This window comes from Bos javanicus, chromosome 3 (assembly GCF_032452875.1).
Source record: "Bos javanicus breed banteng chromosome 3, ARS-OSU_banteng_1.0, whole genome shotgun sequence".
Classification (NCBI taxonomy): Eukaryota; Metazoa; Chordata; class Mammalia; order Artiodactyla; family Bovidae; genus Bos; species Bos javanicus.
In genome coordinates this window covers 101,996,963-102,020,636 of record NC_083870.1, presented here as the reverse complement: position 1 = coordinate 102,020,636, position 23,674 = coordinate 101,996,963, and the positions used below count along the sequence as shown (strand labels likewise).

Below are 23,674 nucleotides of genomic sequence, written 5' to 3'. Positions count from 1 at the left end.
GGGAGCTTGTACTTTATTCAGGAGACACCAAGCTTTCTCAAGCAGAGAAGTTAGGTGATAAGTACAGGATAGCTTGGGGTCTGATGGTTCAGGTAGGAGAAATAACACGTCCAAGTTGCACGGACATGTTTTTGGAGTCAGATATCCAGGATTTAAAATTCTTCAATTCTTCTTCAAATACACTCAAATAACCAGCATGTGCTGGGAATTTGCTATTTTGCTCACTATTTTATCCCCAGTGCTTGGCAGAGTGCCTGACCTAGTAGGTGCTCAACAGCCATCTACTGAATGAAAATGAATGAATGGATGGGTATGTTGAATTCAATCCCATTTGCCAAACGTTTATTGAATACCTACTGTGAAGCTGGGACTCTGGTCACACAGTGAGCTCTTCAAGGGTAGGGACTCTGTCTGATCTCTGATCTCTTCTGTCTTACTGCCTTACACAGGTTCTGTGTGGCATAGGGCATGTGCTGAAGTCAATGTTAATTTCCTTTCCTCTCCTGGTCCAGGAGGTTTTCCTGAGACCCAGTGATTCTTGGAGAGGCATGGCCTGAATACTTCACTGTGGTTGGCGAGAAAAGAGAAGCTGAAGCTATAAGGGTGGAAGGAGCAGAGGGTGATGCCCATGGTATTTATCCCCAAATCAGCCATGGTGCTCAGAAAGCCAGGAGGCAATCCGAGTTGTCCAAATTAGTAAAGGACTGAGCAGGAATGAGACTGTTCCCACAGCACATTCTCAGAACCCTCTGCAGACCCCCCTGCACCCGCAGCAGCAAGCCTCTTCACAGGAAGCCAAGCACAGGTAGGGTGGGAACAGAAGCTCAGGACTTGCAGGTGGAGGAGGGAGGAGGAGAGGAAGATCTAGTCCTTTTCTCCTGAGCACCCTGTCCTGCCCCTGGACAGCTGCCATTTCCATACCTCCCCTCTGGTCGGGAGGGCCCTTCAGTTCATGGCTGACCACAGTAGGAAGAGGGCTCCTCCATCTCCCAGCCCTCAGGCCTCTCCCCTCCCCTCCCTTTCTTTCCCTCCCTCTCCTTCCTGCAGAGCTTCCCTCGAGCCATAAAAATAAAATAAAACACAAACACCCACAGTCCAGGAGGAGGGCGTCAGACAGATAATGGGCATTTTATATCTTTTTATGACACTCCCCATAGGCAGCTCGGCAATCACAGCGCAATAAAGGCAGGCATGCAGCTTGCATAGTTAAACAACTGCCGGGTAATTAGGCACAGCAAACACTCCACTGGGGAGGCCGCAGGGCTGCCCTGGGATCTGCCTGCAGCCCGCCCTCCTGCTTGCAGCCACGTAGGTGCCAAGCCCAGGCCTGGCACCAGCAGACCTGGTGGTGGTGCAGAGGACAGACCACTGGCTGCTGCCGTGTGCATACTTGGCCTCACACCTGTGCATGCTCACAGACACACCTGCCCACACCCACACACAAGCACTTCCTGAGCAGCTAGCTTGGACCTCATCTCCCCAGGAAGGCCGCTCCTCTCTTCCAAGTCAGATAGCCAAGGGTCTAGAGAGGGCCCTGCTCTAAGACCCTTGACGAGGACCCAGGCCTGGCTGCAGCAGGGGCTCGCTCCTGCAGGGAGCCCCGAGCTTCCTGAGCTGCATAGGCAAGGGGACGTCTGAGCGCACAGGAGTGATTACATGGGCTCTTTCTCCTGTAAACGCCAACTCAGTACAGAGCTGGATTCAAATAAGTTTTTAAAAATACACTCACACACACCATACACACATTCCTTTTACTTCATTTACTACCTCTACTGTATTTCCCCCATCTGCCTTGACCCGTCCATCTTCCCTCCTAGATCCGGAACTCTGTACAGGTGGAGAGCAGGCCCGATTCATCTCTGAGTCTACATGCCCTGAGGCACAGGGCTGTGTTGAAGAAAGGTGGTAAGTGAGGTGTTAATTGAGATGAGCTGGCCCAGGCAGAGCGCAGGTCACTTGCTACCTGAGGCTTAGGTCTAGGCTGATCGAAAAACAACCAACAGAGACAGAAGCCCTCACCAGGGCTGAGGCAGCTGCACTGAGAGTCCACCAACACTCATTCTTCCTCTAGTGATCCAGTCAATCAAATTCAAACTTTCAGGGAATGAATGGCTAATTAATGAAACAGAAGAGGCAAAACCCCGCTCCAATCCAACTTGAAGATTGAAACAGACTCTAGGAGCCACACAGATCAGCCCTGAGTAGGCTGGGGAAAACTTAAGCACCCAATCCTATACCACTCTTCCCTCAAAGGGAGCTGACAGCAGGCCAGGTGAGCTCACGGAAGGGCCTTGCGTTAACCCAGCACAGTCACATATGAACGTGAACCCAACCCAGCTACTTTTCCTGGTGTCTATCTGGCCATCACTCCCTGTCTGCCAAGGATCACAGGCCAGAGGAAGGGCCTGGGCTGCACCCTGCCTTTAGCGTACTGAGAGGCCCCTCCCGCCACCTCCTATAGAAGCAGGGTGACAAGCTTCTCCTCACCCCATATTCTCATGGAGAAGCTGCCCAAAGCCTCGGTAGCATTAAGCTCCAGTCCAGGTCACCCCAAACTCTGGGATGACCAGCCATCCAAACTCCTTCCCAACGTCTGAGTCCCCAGCGCTCCTGACCTAATGCCAGGCAATACCTTGCCCTTCCTGGACCCTCAGTTTTCCCTAGAGGGAAACTGAGCCATTCATTCCCTGAAAGTTTGAATTTGATTGACTGGATCACTAGAGGATACAGCAGTAGCCCCCAGGCTAGAGCTCAAAGTAAGTATGAGTCAAAGAGGGACTTCTCTTGCCTTCCTTGTATCTGTCACATTTTTTGCTGGGAGCAAAAAGGAGGAAACCTCAGGTCCCATAAATGATCTCAGGATGGCAAAGGGAAAAGAGAAAGATCACCTTGCTCAGCTTCCTTATTTGTTAGATGAGGACACTGAGGCCTCAGAAAGGGCACGAGACCCAACGCTAGAGCCCACGTCTTTATCCTCCAGCTTCGAATTCAGTCCAGGGTTCTTTGTATTGCACCATGCTGTCCTCTAGAGACAAGGGCTGCATCTGCACAGCTCCAGGTGGAGTCAGACCACAAGGCCCATACCCACACCCTCCCCTGTATTCCCACACGAGGGCACATACACACAGTTGAGTATACACACACGAGCCTCCCCACAAGGAGAAATACAAGATCCACATCTTTAGTCACATATAGATGTGCAAGTACACATGTGCTCACTCTCTGACACACAGATTCCCATTAAATAGATGTCATGCCCAAGAGATCTGGAGCATGAGGCCGAACTCTGTCCTTCCCCAACCACTGCCTCATTGGCCATACAATTAGGAAGGGCCCGTGTGTGTTTGCCCAGGCCTTCAGCCCAGGCCAGAGCAGAGGAACTGCCTTCACGTAATATCTGCTATGGGACTAGTCACAAGAAGAAAGTCATGGAAGGAGAGAACCTGGATTAACATCCTGGTCATGTGACTTTGAGCAAACTTCTTCATGTCTCTGAGTCTCTACTTCAGCACCCACAAAACAGGGACAATGGCCCTGTCTTGGGGAGTAGCTGTGAGGACTACATGTACGAAGCGCGTGGAGCACAGAGCCTGGCTCCTGCTGGGACTCTATTACTGATACTAACAGACGTGACCACACCTGCCTTTCCAGAGTGGACTGCAGGGTAAAACAGCAGCTGGGAGACGGGGCTGTGCCTCCTGCGTTCAAGGAAGTCTCTGTGCCTTTTTCTCCCCTTTTTTGCAAGTCCTCCCAGTTTCCAGGGTCCAAAGCAGCAACAACAACAATATAAGAAGGAAGGGAGCAAAGAAAAAAGGAATGAACCTGTGAGAAGGCAGAGTAACTAAGGGTGCCCTTGGCTTCTCAGACTTCACAGTGAACTCTGATGAGCCCACCTCTTCCACAGTATCTATGCCTCTACAAGCCTCCTGACATCCCCTCTGCTCACCTCACCAGGTGGACTCCGAGAAGCAGCAGACCTGGTCCCTTCCCTCAAGTGGCTTACGGTCCTGCACACGGACAGACCAAACCACACACAGTAGCCAAGAGGCATGGACTAGCCCCTGGCCCGAGGGTGAGAGTACAGGCTCTGCAGTCTGGATGCCAAGGTTCAGATCCAGTCTCCAAACACACCCAGGACAGCTCCCCACTCTCCCCTACTCCAGAATGGGCTCGGAATTCACTTCCTCAAAGACACAAAAGAAAGACAAAGGAGGCTCAGGGACCAGGACCGAGATGCTGTGTCATTTGACAGGACACTGACTCTGAGCAGCAGCCAGCGAGAGGCACACAGACCGGGGGCAGGCCTCAGGGTGAAGACCTGCCATGGAAGGCACTGCAGGCCACCCCCAGCTGGAGGTCGACTTGTAGCAGCTGCAGGGGAACCTCACAGAGGAAGGAAGGATCCCAGCTGCCCTGAGCTGACTCCTCTCCCTTCCCCCTCATGGCCACACCCACCAGGGATGCAGAGCAAGGCAGGCTGGCTCCCTGGTTGAGGCTGTGCTGCACTGCCCGACCCCATGCCACGTACCAGCACTTGTCTAGAACCTTGACAAACAGCACCTAACTGATTCTTCACTCTGTACTTTCCTACGTGTTACCGTAAGGATTCTGGGGTCGTCTGGCCAAGCAGTCTCAGACTGTTCACAGCCAATAACGCGACAAGGCCGAGTGGCCTCCTCCCCGCTGCCATCCAGGCCCACAGGCTCTTCCCTCACCTGCACGTAAACTCGGCAGCTTCCTGGAGCGACCGCCCCACTATTAGAGGGCGGCTGAGGCCGGCTCCACCCTAGACCACGGGAGATGGTTCCTTCTGTGCTCACTTGCTTTCTCCTCCACTAAAAGGCATACCCACGGCTGGCCCACATCGTAGCTTAAAACACTTGAAAACTACTGTTTGTAGTTCCTAAGTGCAGCAAGCTCCTTCCCTCCAGGCCTCCGCTCACATGGGTCCCATTCTGACTCCTGAAAACTCTTGTGCCTTCCAAGGCTCACCTCGAGTCTCCTCAGTGAGGCTTGGCTGACTGCCTCTCCCACACCCCAGGGGAAACACTGGTGTGCACTGGAGGCAACAGGGCAAATCAGTTTTGAGTGTGGTCCCCGGAGTCGCCTGCCTAGATTCAGGTGCGTAACTCCATCACTCACTGGCTGCTAAATCCTATGGAAGGTACCTAACTGCTGTACCTCAGTTTCCTCATCTGGAAATTGGCTAATAGCACTTAACTCAGAGCTGTTTGAGGACTGAGTTGATTTATAAAAAGCATTTAGAGCGGCACCTATTTGTTATTATTAATTAACTCTACAAGTGAGGAAAGCAAGGACTGAGAAGGTAAATAGCTTGTCCAAGGTCACAGCACAGCAAGGTGGCAGAGCCAGGAACTGCCCGAAGGTAAATGCGACTCTGTACCCATGAACAGCCAAGCACGCTGGTGGCGGCTGGAATCCAGGACATGAGATGACAGACTCTGTCCCTTGGCGTCAGCTGAGGGTCAGTCAGTCCGAGGATGGCATTCGGCTCCTCCTCCCTGGGCTCACTTGAATTTTGCTGGAGGAACCCCTCTTTCCTACCTCCTGCCCACAAAGGCTTGTATGTCTACCTTGAACTCCTGTCTCTTTGCCCCTCGTAGCCTAGGTGCCTTGTCTCTGGTGCTCTGTGTGAGGGCAAGCGGGGAGCAGAGGCGTGAGCTATCACCTCATGCCCAGGACAACTCTCAGAGAGGGTAATGTTCTTACTGTTTTACAGAGGATGATACTGAGGCTGAAAGAAATGAAGTGACTTTCCTAAAATCTCACAGCTAGTAAGTGGGCAGAGTCAAGATTCTAAACCACGCCTACTGGACTGCAGAGTCTGTGTGTCGGATACTGGTATCTCTCATAGTCAGAGAGGTTAAGGAACTTGCCCCAGATCACACAGCTGGTTGGCAGTAGTATCATCTGGTTTGAGCCAGACTCACCTGGCTCTGAAGCTCTTTCTCTTGCCGCCAGTGGCCTCTGGTCTGAGCCACATCCACAGGGCCCAGTGTAGGCATCAAGTATCACCTGAACACTAAGTGAAGGGTAAGTGTCAGCTATGGCCACACCATTTGTCTAGGATGATGCAGCTAGCACTGTAATTAAGAAAATACAAGCTCCTTTAAAAGCCAACCAAATTCACTGCAGCTTTTTTCATTATGCAATTTTATCACTGCTGCTGCTGCTACTGCTATGTCGCTTTAGTCGTGTCCAACTCTGTGTGACCCCACAGATGGCAGCCCACTAGGCTCCTCTTTCTCTGGGATTCTCCAGGCAAGAATACTGGAGTGGGTTGCCATTTCCTTTTCCAATGCATGAAAATGAAAAGTGAAAGTGAAGTCGTTCAGTCTTAGCGACCCCATGGACTGCAGCCTATCAGGCTCCTCCACCCATGGGATTTTCCAGGCAAGGGTACTGGAGTGGGGTGCCATTGAAAGACCAAAAGCAATGTCTGTGAAGTTTTCCAACATTACTAAGAGCCCCATGTGCTCTGTCTGCCTACCTCCCTAAGAGCGCTCCAAAACCACACTTAGTACTTTTCTCAGGTACTTTCTTGATCCTCAGTCACAAACTCACAACACAGAAGTGCCTTTTGCGTGGAAGAACTGTCTAAAGGTCATTAACATAAACAGGAGGCACAATCCTTTCCAGGTCTTGAGTCCCATGAGTATTAAGAAGTAGTGTAGTCTCCAGCAAAGAGGACCCAAGTCCTGAGCTAGGGAGGGAAGGAAGGAAGGACGGAGTCAGGGAAGTGAGCCTCTGCCTTTCCTATCCTGGCCTCCAACTCCTTCCCCTTGCCCATCTGCCGAGGAGACATGGTAGGGAAAAGACCAATACCTATGTGGGTTCTAATCCTAGCTTTCTCTCTTCCTGGCTGTGTGCCCTTAGGCAAATTGCTTAACTTCTCTGTTTGTCTGGGAAATCTGGCAGAGGAATGGGCATCTGGACTCTGGAGATCATTAGTCTGGTGTTAATATTCAGTGTGGGTTCAATGAGTGCTTGTTGACACCTAGTGCGTACCAGGTCCAGTGCTGAGCACTGGACACACAGAGATGGGTGGTAAGTAGGCCTCGAGGAGCTCATAGTCTAGTAGAAAAGACAAACATGTAAGCAGATGATTACAAGATCATGTGATATACTCATTACAAAGTACTGAAGCCCTCCAGAGAAGGAGGTGATTAACTATGTCTACCAGAATCGGTGAAAGTGAAAGAGGAGAGTGAAAAAGTCGGCTTAAAACTCAACATTCAGAAAACTAAGATCATGGCATCCGGTCCCATCACCTCATGGCAAATAGATGGGGAAACAGTGGAAACAGTGACAGACTTTATTTTCTTTGGCTCCAAAATCACTGCAGATGGTGACTGCAGCCATGAAATTAAAAGGCGCGTGCTCCTTGGAAGAAAAGCTATAACCAACCTAGACAGCATATTAAAAAGCAGAGACATTACTTTGCCAACAAAGGTCCATCTAGTCAAAGCTATGGTTTTTCCAGTATTCATCTATAGATGTGAGAGTTGGATTATAAAGAAAGCTGAGTGCCAAAGAATCGATGCTTTGATCTGTGGTGTTGGAGAAGACTCTTTAGAGTCCCTTGGACTGCAAGAAGATCCAACCAATCCATCCTGAAGGAAATCAGTCCTGAATATTCATTGGAAGGACTGATGTTGAAGCTGAAACTCCAATACTTTGGCCACTTGATGTGAAGAGCTGACTCATTGGAAAAGACCCTGATCCCGGGAAAGATTGAAGGCAGGAGGAGACTGGGAAACAGAGGATGAGATGGTTGGATGGCATCACCAACTCGATAGACATGAGTTTGAGCAAGCTCCGGGACTCGGTGATGGACAGGGAAGCCTGGCGTGCTACAGTCCACGGGGTTGCAAAGAGTTGGACACGACTGAGCGACTGAACTGAACTGAACCAGAATTGGGGTGGCATCAGAGAAGGTTTCACAGAAGAGGGTTTTGAAGGATAAACAGGAGTTTTCCCAACACTCTAAAAAGGAAAAGGAATGTAAGCAATGGGAACAGAGTGAGCAAAGGGAAGTGAAAGTGTCCTGCCTACTGGAAGAGCAGCAAGAAGTCTGATATGGCTGGAATGTTAGAGGACAGGAGCTATGAAGACAGGGATGCTGCCATGAGCTGCATCTTCCAGGCCTTGGGTACCATGCTCAAGAGGAGGGATGGGCCTCCCATACCTACCACCCTCTTGGCTCTGGTGCTCTTCCTGTCAAAACACACACACTGCAATCGCACCCTTTCCTGGGTCTTTGATTTAAGAGTTCCTCTCCTGGCCCTGACAGTAAGGCATTTCTGTCCCACAGATTATAACTCACTCTGGGCTATTATTCAGCTCCCCAGCCTTGGCCCTGCTGCAGTTAGTCCAAACATAATATCCTTCATGCATATATTATCTGTCTCCCTATTATCTGGAATCATTCCGGAATTAAATTTCAGTCCTGCAATATTGGCTTCAGGAGCGGCGCGCTTTATGGGCTAGTCAAAGGTTAGAATACCAATCAAAATAACAGTGCCGATGCAGCGAGACATTTTAATATTCCAAAACCCGGTAATTGTAAAAGGACATAATATTTTTTCCCTGATTACCCCAAAGGCAACACATGTTAACAAGGCGAAGGAAGGAGTGAAAGAAATTTCAGAGTTCAGACAGCTGTTAAGACATATTTAAAGGAAAAGCCCAGGCAGGGCACTACGCCATGGGGGCAGGGAGATGCGAAGAAAGAAGACAGCCTCTCCAGCTCCAGCTGCCCCGACTCCAAACACAGCACTGGTTCCTCTGCCACCTCTGGGCTTCGTCCCAAGAGCTCATTCCCAAGGGGTGATGTCACAGCGGATGGGATGAAAGGAGGAAAGCTCAGGACGTGGAGTCTTGAGGCCCAGGTTCCAGTTTCAGCTCTTCAATCCAAAGCCTCCAGCCTCCAAGCTGACCCCTCCCAGGGCTTCAGCTTCGAACCCGTGGCAAATGCTCCAGGCTGCTCTCCCACCGGGCCTCTCCTTGTCCCTGCCTGTGCCCCTGCCTCTCCCAAACTTCCACCTGGTGCTTTGTGTCCTGTTCTTACTGCTAGAGGCCTTCATCTACCTGGCCGCAGAGCTAGTTCCCCTTAGACAGCGGCCTGTGTGACGCTGTCAACACCCCACAGACAGTGCTCTGTACTTCGGATGGATGATGCGGAAGACCTGGGCCACAGCCCCTACCTGTCTGGTCCTGACCGCTGAGTGGGCCAGAAGCATCCATCTCGGTGTGAGCCCTCCTCCCTCCAAAATAAGACAAAACACCCGGCAGGGGCCCTACATCTTCACGCCTCTCTTGGTTTCTGTTTTTGTTTTGTTACTGTTTTTTCCAAATCACCCCAAAAAGGGGCTCTGCAGCAGGCACCAGGCGGCCACCACTGTATACAGAATCCCAGCCTCTGTCAGGCTGCCTATTACTGGAGCAGCTCTCTCACCACAGCACCAAAAAAGTGACCTGACCGGCAGAGTTCCAGACCCTTTCAGTCCTGACGGCTTCCCAGCTAGCTCAGCCCGCTCATTGGAGCCTCCCAATCTGCACCATCCCGACCTGCTGACCTGCCTATGGCCCCCAGCGAAGAACTTCATTAAAGCCGAGAATTTATTCCTCCATAAGCCCTTAATTTATTACTGCGCTGATTGGGACTCTGAATGCTCCAAGGTCAGGAAAAGTCGTACTCAATCGTAGACACCAACCCTCCCTTCAGCAGTTTCTCCTGCTGTCCACTCCCAGGGGAGGGGGGGAGACAGAAATGCTTCGTGCAGGGACCCAAGAAGGCCTCCTCTCCCTCTTTCAGAGCTGGCCCAACCCCATCCCCTTCAGGGCACCCAGCACTGTGGCAGGGTGTATAGCACAGATGGCAGAGGGCAAGTGGAGCAGCAACCTTCACAACCTGCTTCATCTGAGTCTGTCAAATTCTAGGTGACCTCCAACCCTACAACTTCTCAGCAGGACTGTCTGAGCCCTGTCTGCCAGGACTGACTCAGAATCCTCCTAAGGCTGCCTGCCGGTTTCCCCCAAAGCCCATCCAAACAGGCCCAGGCATCAGAGGGAATTCCAGACCATTTGTGAATGTATATGCATACACTTGCATGGCGTGGTCTGACCATACATGAAGTGCTTATTGTGCAGGCATGCACTTATACATACATTTATACCTATGTGTCCTGCAGTGAACATATACATATTATGTATGCATATGTATATATACACATATTCACATCCTTTGGGACCTACCCATTTCTTGACCTCTTATTTACAGTAACATTCTCCTCCACCTAATCTTAGCCGCCCGCCCCTTTGGGCACAACTCGGAGCCTGCCAACACCTAGAATCACCCCATCTCTGAAATCACTGATTCAGACGTGCCGCTTTCCAACCACAGTCTCTTATTCTTCCATCTGGAATGCTCCACTATACTGGTTTTTACCTGTCCCTCATCTTCTTGGGACCTATCTACTTTTTCCATATCTGTCAGGTCCCCTGCTGTCTTCTCTTCCTTCAACATCCAGCTTAAACTCCACAGTCCATCCTGGCAACCACTGTCTTGACAAAATCTTCAACTGTTGCTTTCATCACACCCCTTGGGAATCACTCTCCTGTGGATGAATCTAAATGTCTGCTTTCTGCATGCGCACAGCCAGGCAGCTGAGCTCTGCTAAAGAAAAGCCACACCGCTGAACAGAGAGGTTCCGTTGTGAATTAGTGTCACCAACATCAACTGGACCCTCAACACTGCCTATAAATCCCACTGAACTTCTCAAGTAAAGCTCACACTGCTATTCTTTACTACAACTATAGCAATCCTTTTCAACTTTCTGCCAACCTTCCCAGCCCTCCCCTATTCATTATTAGCAAACAACTGATCTATTTCACAGAGAAAAGCAAAAGCCATTAGAGGGAAACTCACTCTTGTCATCACCAAATCCACAAGCCTATTTGCACCTGTCTGCACTTCTCCTCCCCCCATCACAGTGGAAGAGCAGCCTTCCCCCGAAGACAGTCAGTGTCAAGAGACTGGGTTTTCCATCCCTTCTCCTGTCACGTTCTTAGAGACCTCCCTCACTCCTAGATTTCAACCTTTCTTCTCTAATACACAAATGAGAACATACATCTTCCATCTTAAAACACAAAACTTGCCTCGATTCCACAGCTGCCCCACCACAGCTCTTATCCTCCCCTTCCCTCCTTCAAAGCTACATTTCTGAAAAAATTCAAACTTCTCTTATCTCATTTACTCCCCAGTTTGCTCCAATTTTGACCCATCCCTATCATTCCATCAAGAGGTGTCACCAGGGTCGCCAAGGTCCTCGAGCCCAGGTCTGGCACTTGCATTTCAGTCTTTACATCACGTGGCCCCCTTTGAACTGACTGATCCTTTTTTTTCCAGAAGATACTCTTTTTCTTTGGTCTCTGTGATCTCACCCTCTCCTGACCTACCTCCTCTTCTGCCATCCTTTCACTGTCTTTTTTCACTCTGTTTATTCTCTTCGGCACAGATGCAGGCAAAACCAAATTTAAGTTCTAACTTGGTCATGTACCAGACTGAGATGCTGAGCAGGTTTCGTCATCACTCTGTGCCTCAGTTATCTCAACCTTAAAATGCAAAAAATGACAGTAACTACCGTACAGAGTTGTGAGAATTAGATAATGTAGGTACGTGAGCACACAGCACTCGGCACAGCACTGTCCAACACAGACATAACGTGAGCTCTATAAGCAAGCTAGGAATTGAATGCCCAGCTCAAGTAAAAAAAAAACAAATGAAATTAATTGTAAGAATATATTTTATTTAACTTTGTATATCCAAAGATTATCATTTCAATACGGACTCAGCATAAAAAATTATTAAAGAAGTATTCTGTATTTTCTCATACCAAGTGTGTAATTTACACTTACAACACATCTCAATTGAGATGCTAAATCTTCATCAGAAATACTTCAACTGTATTTAGATTTTAAACAATTAACAGTTGAAAATACAGATTTACCAATCCAGTTCTAAACATACTTAAAAGTTCTTCTTTAAAGTTTTCAACTTATTTTTAATTAAAATTAAATAAAATTTAAAATTTGTTCACCAATCATATTAGCTACATTTCAAGTATTCGATTGCTATAGGTGACTAGTGGCAACTACACTGGACACTGCCAGGTCTAGCACGCAAAATACAACCATTAATTGAGAAATATTATTACCACTAGTGACCACTCCCCATCTGCCTCTAGTTCTGACTCTCCCTCCTCTATGTATCAAACACTGATATTTCCCAGTGTTCTGTACTAGGCTCTCTTTTCTTCTCATCTTAATCACTCCATTCCATGGCTTCAATTATCACTCGCACACCAATAATGCCCCCAAATCTGCATCTCTTATCCAGACCTTATCCCTGAGCCCCAGGACTATATATTCAAATACCTTCTCAAAAGCTTCACCAGAATGCCTCAATGGCATCTAACTCAACATGTCCCACACTGAATTCGCCTCCTCTTCCAACATCTACACTTCTTCCATTATCTCAGTAAATTCATTCCAATTCTCCCAGTTGCTCAAATCATAAACCTTGGAGTCATGATGGTTTCCTCCTTCATCCTCAACCCTCACAGCCAATCGGTCACCATTTCCCATCTATTTTACAGTTAGTTCTGCTCTAACACTGATTTTGAAAAAGCAAGCTTGTTCCACTTCAACTGGAGTATTAGGGGACGATTCAGCATAACACACACTGTGCATTTATGTGAGACTCTGTCCAGAAACAATATAAGATAAACTCAGGAAATTACACCCAGCTGAACAGAGCTGTGCAAGAACATACAAAATGCACACATCCCAAACACATACCAGCTACCTGGACCACCACTTGTGCTACAAGCCACACCCATCTGGTTACAATCTCTGGTTTCAGAGAACTCTCGTTCTGCCACTTCATAGTAACTCACAAGCTGCAACCGTTCTCATGCTCATTTCCACGCAAACTTCAAGTTTTCTTCAAGGTAAAAATACCATAGTTATTGTAGTATTTGTGTATTTCTTAATCATTTAATGCATGTAAAGTCATACTACCCATAGTTTTTATTTTATTACATTTTTTAAATTAGATTCCCATCTCTTTTCATGTACCACTGATGAAGTTTGTGAGGACTGTGCTCCTAAGCCCATTTTTACTGCACAGCTTTCCACAGCATGGTGATCTGCAGGGAGGCGTATGTTTCACCACAGGAGAACTGACTGTACCATTTAATACTCCAGACTCAGTCCATTTCTCTACATTTCCATTGCTGTCACTTCAATCCCAGTAACTATCATCTTCCACCTGAACTAAGCAATGGTCTAATTCCATGGTTCTCAAGTAGGTACAGTACCTCCCCACTCCAGCTTCATCCAGGCCACTGGAAATGTATGTTTGTTTAGTGGGCGGGGGGTGGGGGGGGTTGGCATTTTCAGTTGTCACAGTGAATTGGAGAAGGGCACTCTCCTGGCATCCAACAAACAGGGGCTGGGGATGCTGCGAGTTCAGCCATGTTGCCCACACAATGATCTGCCCATCCCAACACGCCAACTACAGCTCTATTACTGGCCCCCTGTTTCTACTAGCTGTCTCTACACTGCAGCCTGAGAGGTTTTTTTTCCAAACGCAAATCAGATGATTCCTCTCCTATCTTCAATCATGTCCCCTCACCCTAAGGACAAAGATCAAAACCTAAAGTCTGGTCTACAAGGTGCTGCCTCCCCTCATTTCAGTTCAGGTCAGCCTTCTCTCCGCCCCACATTCATGTACTTCAGACGGTCATTTGTCCAGCAAATAATGATTACACATCTACTGTGTGCCAGGGACTATCCAGAGTGACGAGGACGGAAGAGGGAACACAAGAGACAAACATTCTCCACCCTCACGGAACTTACATTCTAACTCCATGAAGCTGCCAGGCTTCTCTTCACCCAAAGCCTTGCCATATGTGGTCTCCTTTGCGCAGTCGATTTCTGCTCATCCCCCAGGTCTCAGCTTAGGCCCCCCTCCTCCCCCTTATCCCACTAAGTCAGGTGATATTATCCTATGATATCCTATCATATCCCTTGTGATATGATCCTATGACTCTGAACTTTTTGGTATTATAACACAATTGAAATTGTTATTTAACATACATATTTTCTGTTATATCCCCAGGGCCCAGCACAGTATCTGGAACACAAAAGGCACTCAAGAATATTTTGCTTATTTATGCAGATGTGTATGTTTATATATGTGCATGTGCCTTTACAGTTTATGAATATGTACATATAAACACACTTGTATATATTTTAATGTTTCTGCATGTGAATAGGTGTGTACACATGTATTCAAGTATGGATACATGCATAGTTTTGGGTACGGGAGTGTACTCATTCACATGATACACGTGTGTATATCTATGTGCACGAGCATGTGTGTATACACTCTTCTGGCCCCTCAGTGACAGCTCTGATCTCCTGGAGGCTGCTGGAAGCAGGGCCCCAAGTTCTCTCTAAGCTGACAGTTCAATAAGAGCATAGATCATTCAATGACATTCCAAATGTCAGCAAACACTAGTTCGCTCCTCTCTGCTACAGGGAAAGTAAGTGGAGGCGGGAGAAGTGGAGGCTTGGCCCTGGAAGAGTTGCCCTTCCCTGAGACCACCCATGCCACCTATGGACAGGAGAGGGCAGCTGAAAGACCACATTCTGCCTCTGCTCAGACTGGAGGCCTTAGTCAAGTGCGGACAGAGACCTCAGTCCCAGTTGCTTGCTCACTCAGCAGGTCTAGGGGGCCAAGCAGGCCCGGAGCCTCCCCATTCTTTTCATGGGGCAGAGCCCTCCTGGGGCACTGAGGAGAGGAAAAGAAGGGAAGGGGGCAGCACAAAGTAAGGTTAAGGATGGGAGAGAAGCCCAGACAGCCAGGGCCTGGGTGCCATGTGGGGAAAGAGGAGTGAGGCTTTTACGTGGTATTCCCACAACCCTGGCAATGGCCTCTCTGGCTTAGCTTTTCTCATTGCTCTTTTTAAGGGTGCAGAAATCCCTGTGCAACCTGCACAAGTCACACAGTATAAAGGTCAGAAAGATCGCCATGTGCCTGGATCTCCAGGGTCCTGCAGCCTCCCTGTCTTGAATGGCTGAAAAGGACTACAGTTGGATCACCTCAAGCACAGCTAGAACACAGTGTGGCTGGAGAGCAGAAAGGAAGGGGTGAGACCCCTGGTTTTTCTTAGACCTATGCGGTCTACCTCCCAGGAGGCGATCACAGAGTCCTCCGTTTCCCCTAGTGCCCATTTCCCCTTCTACGACTCAGCATAGTCTGGCAGAGAACCAAGCTGAATAGGCTCAGCACAGCTTCCTCCACCGCCAGCAGCACCAAGGTAGTCCCGAGTGGCAATGTTATCACACGGGTCGGCTGGTTTCCTGCCTCTCTGCCAAGGAACCTAGAGGCAGGGAGCTATCCATACACCAAAAAGTCTAGTGAACTTCACAGAGCAATTGTTCATGGTCAGCGCCCGCCTCGCCTGGCCGGCCCTTCACATTGCATTTGCAGAGACCAGCAAGTAGCCTCAGATGCACTCTGACAGCTGGCATGCCGTCTCTTCCAGGCGCACGGGCCTGGCCACACCCGCACGCATAGCCCTGCCAAGGCCCGCGTGAGAGACCCTCTCTGGAGCCAGCTCTCAAGGATCAGTCAGCCAGCTAGCAATTGCTCACTGGGCATACACTCTGCACCTAGCCTTGATCTGGCCAGCGGGGACACAGAGAGGAAACAAGCTCAGTCTCTGCACTTTGGAGGGACACACCCGCAAGGAAACACATGGACTCAAAGATCACGGATATCCAGAGTGTCAAGGCCTTAAGGCAAGAAATCAACTTCTGAGCTTCTCAGCCCAGGTGAGACCTGAGCCGAATCATCAAGGAGAGGGAATATGCCTGATGAAGATGACTGGGGGTGCTTCAGACGGACAGAAGGCCTCACGACCAGGCCCAGAGGCAGGACAGAGCCTGGCCTCCTCAGCCCCAGCTGGGAGGCAGTAGGAAGCTATTGTTCAGCTGCAACAGATCAGCAGGACAGGTGGGGAGGGGTCAAAACACAGACTAGCCAGAGGGCAAAGGACCCGCACACCAGAGGACAGCAAAGGAGCTCACACACACTGCCACAGACAGCAGCCCGAGACCTACGGAACAAAGCCCAGGGTGGCTGTCTTCCACTGCTCCTCCAAACGCTCGCTCACCTCCAGCACCCCCACACACCAAAGAATGCTGCTCCCCCTACACACAAGTCCCCTCTCCCCAGATCCAGATCCCACCTTCCGAGAATGCCCAGTTCATTCAATACAATTCAATACAATTGTTCATACAATACCAGAGGGCCTGGCCCTCTAAGATCTCTCCTTCTCTGAGCACTCCTCTCCCCACCACCCCCGGGGAATCACTATTCTGACTCCTGGTGTGTTCTCTCTCCTCTGAGCTTCCTGGGAGTCACTGAGCTGGCCAATGGCACAGGTTCCTGGGGCTGCCCCTGGTCTGTTACCCTTCCATCACAGGGATTCATGGGAGTAAAGTCTCCCGAGTGGCCTGGGCCTCCCACAGCCAGGATCCTAAGACAGCAGGAATCTGAGAAGTCTATTCCTACACCTCCCTTCTTCTGCTTACCTAGGAAGCACAGCACACACTAGGAAAAGTACAGCTTTCTGGGTGATTCATTCTCTGCCAGGGCCCACTTTCCTAGCTGCACGGGGTCCCTCCTGGCCCACAGCCTCAGCGCCCACTCCCCATGTGCTTGGGGCTAGGTGAGTGCCAGCCTCCCCCATGCTCAAAGGGAAGTGGGTACTACTGTCCACAGCCCTTCTCACATGAGCAGGCTCGGCTAGGGGTAGGCAGAACCAAAGCCAGCCTGGACCAACTCCACCTCACCACCAGAAGGAGATACCAGGGCCAGTCAGGAGGGTCAGAGGTCACACTCATGATCACTCCTGGCACTTCCCTCCTAGAGGAATGCAGCTCAGCCCAGAGCGGGAGCTCAGAGCAAGAACTGGAAACTCCCCTTAATCGGGACTTTTCTGCACATCCAGGGGACACCAAGGAGGGTGGTGTCAAACTCCACCCAGCAGCCTGGTCCCTTAAGCAGCTCCCCACTCTCAGAAATAACCACAACCTTTCATATTAGCTAGGGAGGAGGAAGGAGTATTGAGAAAAGAAAAGAAAAGAGAACAAGATGAAAAGAACAGAAATGAGGAAAGAAAGCAAGAGGGATGGCGTCTGAGGCACAAGAGAACTTGAGGACACGTGGAGAGGGGCTCAGATACAGTACCTTTTTCAGGTTAATCCATTGCTTGAAGTAATCTGCTACTGGCAAGCCCAAGTACTGGCACTGTCCTGGGAGCCTGAAGAAAGAGAGGGAGGAGAGAACAAGTTGAGCAACCCATGTCGCAGGTACAGGGTCTTAAGACAGGAAATCCAACAGAGTCTATAAGACAGGGAGACCCCCAAAAGGCTAACAACCCACCAACCATGGGTCCTACCCCACCCAAGAAAGGCACCCCACCTTCAGCACCCTGGACACCAGGCTCCAGATGCAGCCCTCAGATCCAAATGTGAGAACCTGGAGACTCTATTCAAAATAATATCAGACACACTGCTTTCTGATGGCCTACGATATTGCTACGTTTCTTACTTACATTTTCACATTAATTCAGAGTGATGCTGGCAGATGGTAGATCTGTACACTTTATAGATGAGAAAACAAGAGTCAGAGAGGCTACCCAAGTCCCCACAGCTAAAACACGATAGTGTCAAGAACTGAACCCAGGTCTGGCTCATTCAAAAGCCTGTGTTCTTTCCAGTGCAACAGGGTGTTGTCATTTTGTTACAGAGACAGGAGGAGAGAGAAAAAAGAGCACATGATTTAGAGACTGCTGGACAGGGCCTTTGCCTCACATTTAAGTCTCTAACAATAGCTTTCTGTGACAGCGAAGAGAGAGATAAAAAGATGTCAGAATGTAAATCGAGAGTCTGTTCTTGATTTTTCTTTAAATTATAATTTATAAACTCTCCCCTTCTAGCTGATGATGCCATTTTGCCCACACAAATCCATTCAAACAAATACTTATTAAACACTGATGTTTAATAAGAGTCAGGCACTCAGGACTCAAAAAGTAAAACTTAACTCCTGCGCATGAGAGACTCACAGTTTGTTCAGCAGAATGGTAGATTAAAAGCCTTAAGTTAAAGCATTGGGGTACATGGAAGGATGGAAGAAGATACAAGAAATATCAGCTGGGGAAGATCATAGTTTTCTTGCTAAGAGGAGCTTGGCCACAGGCAATAGTGAGCCTTTGAAGAGTTGTGATTTACAAAGATAGTTCTGGGGGCAATAAAAACAATACACTACAAAAGCCAAGTAGTAGCCAGGAGACTAGACAGTAGCCATAGACAGTGAGCAAGCAACAGAAAAAAAGAGATGTAAAGGAAATCTTGGTGAGCGAATGAGAGAAAGTGGTAGAACCCAATCCAGAGGCATGTGGCTAGACCAGCTTTGTGCTTCTTACTGAGACAGTTAGGGGTGCAGAGAGCATATGTGACAATGCAGATGAAACCAACCAGCATTCAGTCAATTTCATTACTGTCTTTAAATTCTCTTCATACAGTATCTCCCTAGACCAGGCATCATCCCACTACCTTCCCTCTACTAGCCCACCGGATGGAGGCTTCAGTTTGGGAATGCAATTTGAGAGGTATACCTGACGCCCGCTAAGCACTCAGTACCTGTTGAGTTTGAGAGCCCTAGGAGACATTTGGCAGTGGAATGATGTCTAAGAGGCAGATGGATATCCAGTTTTGAAGAGAGATCTGGCCTGGAGATATAAACTGCTGAATCACTCGTGTAATTTAAGTAAAATTAAAGCCACGAAAGAAGACAAGATTACCCAGGAAGACTATGGAATGAGAGGAGCAGAGCACCCAGGTTAATGTCTCACAAAGCTCAGTCAGTAAAGAATCTGCCTGCGATGCAGGAAACCCCGGTTCGATTCCTGGGTCAGGAAGATCCGCTGGAGAAAGGATAAGCTACCCACTCCAGTATTCTTCCCTTGTGGCTCAGCTGGTAAAGAATCTGCCTGCAGTGTGGGAGACCTGGGTTCAACCCCTGGGTTGGCAAGATTCCCCAGAGAAAGGAAAGGCTACCCACTCCAATATTCCGGCCTGGAGAATTCTACGGACTGTATAGTCCATGGGGTCGCAAAGAGTCGGACACAACTAAGTGACTGTCACCAATGACAATGACCACCAAGCTTTACTGAGCTAAAATGAAATGAGGCCACCTGTACCAGATCAACACCAGAGACAAGGAACTCATAATACACGCAGCAGTCGGCTCTAACTGTGGTCTCCTCCAATTAACAGAACATCCTTCCTTAATGCTAAACTTTAACCTGTCTTTTGTAATTTCCACCCACAAGTCTGAGGCATGTCTTTAGAAACTACAGAGAATGAGACTTGCATCTCTTCCTTGCAGAACCTCTCAAGATGCGCGAGCCTAGGGAGCTTCCCTCTAAGTTCCCTTCTCCAGGTCACATAGCCTCAGCTCCTTCGAGATAACGTGCCATGAGGCAGGACTCACCCAATCCACCTCCATGCCCAGAGGGCAAGGCTCCTAGTATCAGAGAGCCAAGGTAACACATGCTCTTTGGACCCCATGTCACATCACCTGGGGCCTCCCTGGTGGCTCAGATGGTAAAGAATCCACCTGCAATGCAAGAGACCTGGGTTCACTCCCTGGGTCAGGAAGATCCCCTAGAGAAGGGAACAGCAACCCACTCCAGTACTCTTGGTGGCTTCCCTGGTGGCTCAAATGGTAAAAGCGTCTGCCTACAATGCAGGAGACCCGGGTTCAATTCCTGGGTCAGGAAGATGTCCTGGAGAAGGAAATGGCAACCCACTCCAGTGTTCTTGCCTGGAAAATCCCATGGATGGTGGAACCTGGTTACGGTCTACAGATTACAGTCCATGGGGTCACAAAGAATTGGACATGACTGAGCGACTTCACTTTCACTTTCCGGTATTCCTGTCCGGAGAATTCCATGGACAGAGAAGCCTAGCGGGCTACAGTCCATAGGGTCACAAAGAGTCAGACATGACTGAGTGACTATACTTCAGACTTCAGACTTCAGATCACCTGTGGTCAACCTAAAGGATAACAAAAGCAAGCTTACCGTTTCTGGAATAATTGATTTTTGAGCCTAAAAAGCAAGTCATTAATGTCAAATGCCATAAAGCAGTCAAGTAAGAGAGAGCTGAGAATAACCCAATGAATTTGGCATCAGTGGGCTGGTAGGGACAGAAGGCAGCAGGTGACATGTTGAAGGGTGAGAAGAAATAAAGTGGAGATCACAAGCAGACACTCCCTCTTTAGGAGGTTTGGCAACAAGAATCTAGTTGTAATGACTGTTTCTACCCTAGAAAGTGTTAGGGCAGTCAACCTTCCCTCCATTACTCTTCAACTATTTGATAGACACTAGCTTTTTCTGTTTTATTGACTATGCCAAAGGCTTTGACTGTGTGGATCACAATAAACTGTGGAAAATTCTGAAAGAGATGGGAATACCCAACCACCTAACCTGCCTCTTGAGAAACCTGTATGCAAGTCAGGAAGCAACAGTTAGAACTTGACATGGAACAACAGACTGGTTCCAAATAGGAAAAGGAGTACGTCAAGGCTGTATATTGTCACCCTGCTTATTTAACTTATACGCAGAGTACATCATGAGAAATGCTGGGCTGGAAGAAGCACAAGCTGGAATCAAGATTGCCAGGACAAATAGCAATAACCTCAGATATGCAGATGACACCATCCTTATGGCAGAAAGTGAAGAGGAACTAAAAGGCCTATTGATGAAAGTGAAAGAGGAGAGTGAAAAAGTTGGCTTAAAGCTCAACATTCAGAAAACTAAGAACATGGCATCCGGTCCCGTCACTTCATGGGAAATAGATAGGGAAACAGTGGAAACAGTGTCAGACTTTATTTTTGGGGGCTCCAAAATCACTGCAGATGGTAACTGCAGCCATGAAATTAAGACGCTTACTCCTTGGAAGGAAAGTTATGACCAACCTAGATAGCATATTGAAAAGCAGAGATATTACTTTGCCAACAAAGGTCCGTCTAGTCAAGGCTATGGTTTTTCCGGTGGTCATGTATGGATGTGAGAGTTGGACTGTGAAGAAAGCTGAGCACCAAAGAATTGATGCTCTTGAACTGTGGTGTTGGAGAAGACTCTTGAGAGTCCCCTGGACTGCAAGGAGATCCAACCAGTCCATTCTAAAGGAGATCAGTTCTGGGTGTTCATTGGAAGGACTGATGCTGAGGCTGAAACTCTAGTACTGTGGCCACCTTATGCGAAGAGTTGACTCATTGGAAAAGACCCTGATGCTGAGAGGGATTGGGGGAAGGAGGAGAAGGGGACGACAGAGGATGAGATGGCTGGATGGCATCACCGACTCGATGCACATGAGTTTGGGTGAACTCCGGAGTTGGTGATGGGCAGGGAGGCCTGGCGTGCTTCGATTCATGGGGTCACAAAGAGTCGGACACGACTGAGCGACTGAACTGAACTGAAGTGGGAGTCAATGCCTATGTTTTAGGCTAGTAGTAGAGTAAGCATTTACTTTTCTAAGACCTGAAATACCTTACCATGGGGAAGGTTCCTCTCCACACCCAGATGACACAGTGACACTAACGACAACCAGTCAATTTCCTAGGAGGGAAAGCCTGGCTGAGACCAAGAGGATGAAGGGGTATCCAGGTAGGACGTCTCCATGTAAGAACCAATGACCAAGACTAGAAGGAAATGAGGCAAGATTCTGAAAGACAAAAGGTAGCTTTAGGAACTAGAATGAGGTTGCCTAAGACACAGAACTGTAATGTTTGAGTAATTTTCTTATTCCCTTCAATTTTTCTTTCATGTTCCTATCCTTGGTGTTTGTGAAAATGCTTGCTCAGGTCAGCTACTTTTAAAACATCACATTTAAGGCCTGTGAGTAAAGGGGGCCACCAGAAGCAGCAGAATCTGCAAAGGAACACATCAGGGGACTGGCCGGGAAAAGGCAAAGGTCCGGGGTCACCTATCACACTCCCCCAGCACCCTCTGGTTCATCTAGTTGACTCAGGCCAGGAGTGCTCTTGGCTGTGGCTGGCCCTGGGAGAGGAAGGGCTCCCTCTTCAGCAGGATTTCAAGGGCAGATGTCAACTGTCGGCTGTCAGAGAGTGTCCTCTACCCAGGCAGGAAGTGTCTCACAGGATCCTGCCTGGTTCTCTTGAAGGAGGACAGACTAGACAGATTGTCAGGCTGAAGACTCAGCTTCAGATATGGCTTGGCAGCATCTGGAGTGCTGCCTGGGCCCCTTGGCTGACTGAAGCAGAGAGCGGCGGGACCATCACCCTCACTCGGGGCTTGTACAGTCACTTGTGGGTATACCTGCCATTTGTAGGTTCACAGGCAGTCCAGTTGTCAAGTCCTCCAGCTGATGGAAGGTCCTAGCTCTGTGACTTCAAGACGCAAGCAGTACGTCTGCTACAGGTGTAGCAGGACCCAGGCCCGTCTTCACAAGAAACACAGAGCTACATGCCAGAACTTGAACTCCCAGGTGCCTCGTGGGAAGACAGCTAGCTACACATTTCCATGACAGAACCCTAGCCCAGCTCAGAGAGCACCAAGAGAAACCCCATGAGGAAGGGCAGGTTAGAGGAGTTGTCATCCATTCATAAAAGAGGAAACTGATGCCCAGAGAAGAAAAAGGATTTGCTTGATCAGACAAGAAGCCAAGGGCAGAACCAGAAATGGGATCTAAGCCTTCTGACTACACAAGGCATCAATCATGTAGATGTAGTCTTTACAAGTCCCTGGGAAGGCAAGGTCTGGGTTTCAGACGGGAGGTATCACAGTGGTTGGTGCTCAAGGTCACTTCTGGGTCCACAGTTCTCATGAGTATAAGGCTACTGTCAGAGGGTACTAGTGGGCACACAGTGCCACTAATTTGGAAAAGAAAAAGGTGAAAGTGCCCCTGGCACAAAGGGCTTGAATGCTATGAGTTCTCCCAGACACTGATCCCAGGAAGAGCCACTGGCAGTGGGCCCTGGACTAGCCTACGGGCATGAACGTGCGGGCAGGTTTATGGTGCCCAGGCCTCCATGCAGCTGGGATCACTGGGCACAGAGCTCCTCAACTGCCCAAACATCATCTGGCCATGCTTATTACTGCTGCCCAATGAAATTTTATGCACCAAGTCCACAGGTGTGATTTCCCCTTCTTTATGAGGGTCGGAATGACATCACTGATGGCCAATAGAAATGAGCCAATTATGTCCAGGCCATAAAAAGGAATGGGAATTTTTTTTCAACCAAATCAAAACTTCCTTCAGCCTCATGAATGCAAGGGGCCCTCTTTAAGGAAGCCCCCCACCCTAGTCCTGCCTGTGGGCTCTAAACCAAGGGATACGATTGCTTTCCAAATACTATGGGGCCTAGGGCCAGAGAGGGGCTCCGCCTTTGGTGTTTACCATGGGGCTCATCTCTTATCACACTGGCCCCCAGGGTCATCAGAACAGACCATGAAACCTTTCCCTCTGAGGCCTGACTGGCTCCCTG

At 48.9% G+C, this 23,674-nt stretch overlaps 1 protein-coding gene across 10 annotated transcripts in view; it reads right to left on the bottom strand.

The window, feature by feature from the left end:
- Nucleotides 1-23,674, bottom strand: part of ERI3 (ERI1 exoribonuclease family member 3) — a 131,273-nt gene that overhangs the window by 41,078 nt on the left and 66,521 nt on the right. For all 10 annotated transcript variants that reach the window (XM_061412169.1, XM_061412163.1, XM_061412166.1 and 7 more), the window contains one exon: nucleotides 17,348-17,420. In XM_061412169.1, the coding sequence (XP_061268153.1) occupies nucleotides 17,348-17,420 (73 nt within the window). The remainder of the gene's footprint in view (nucleotides 1-17,347; nucleotides 17,421-23,674) is intronic.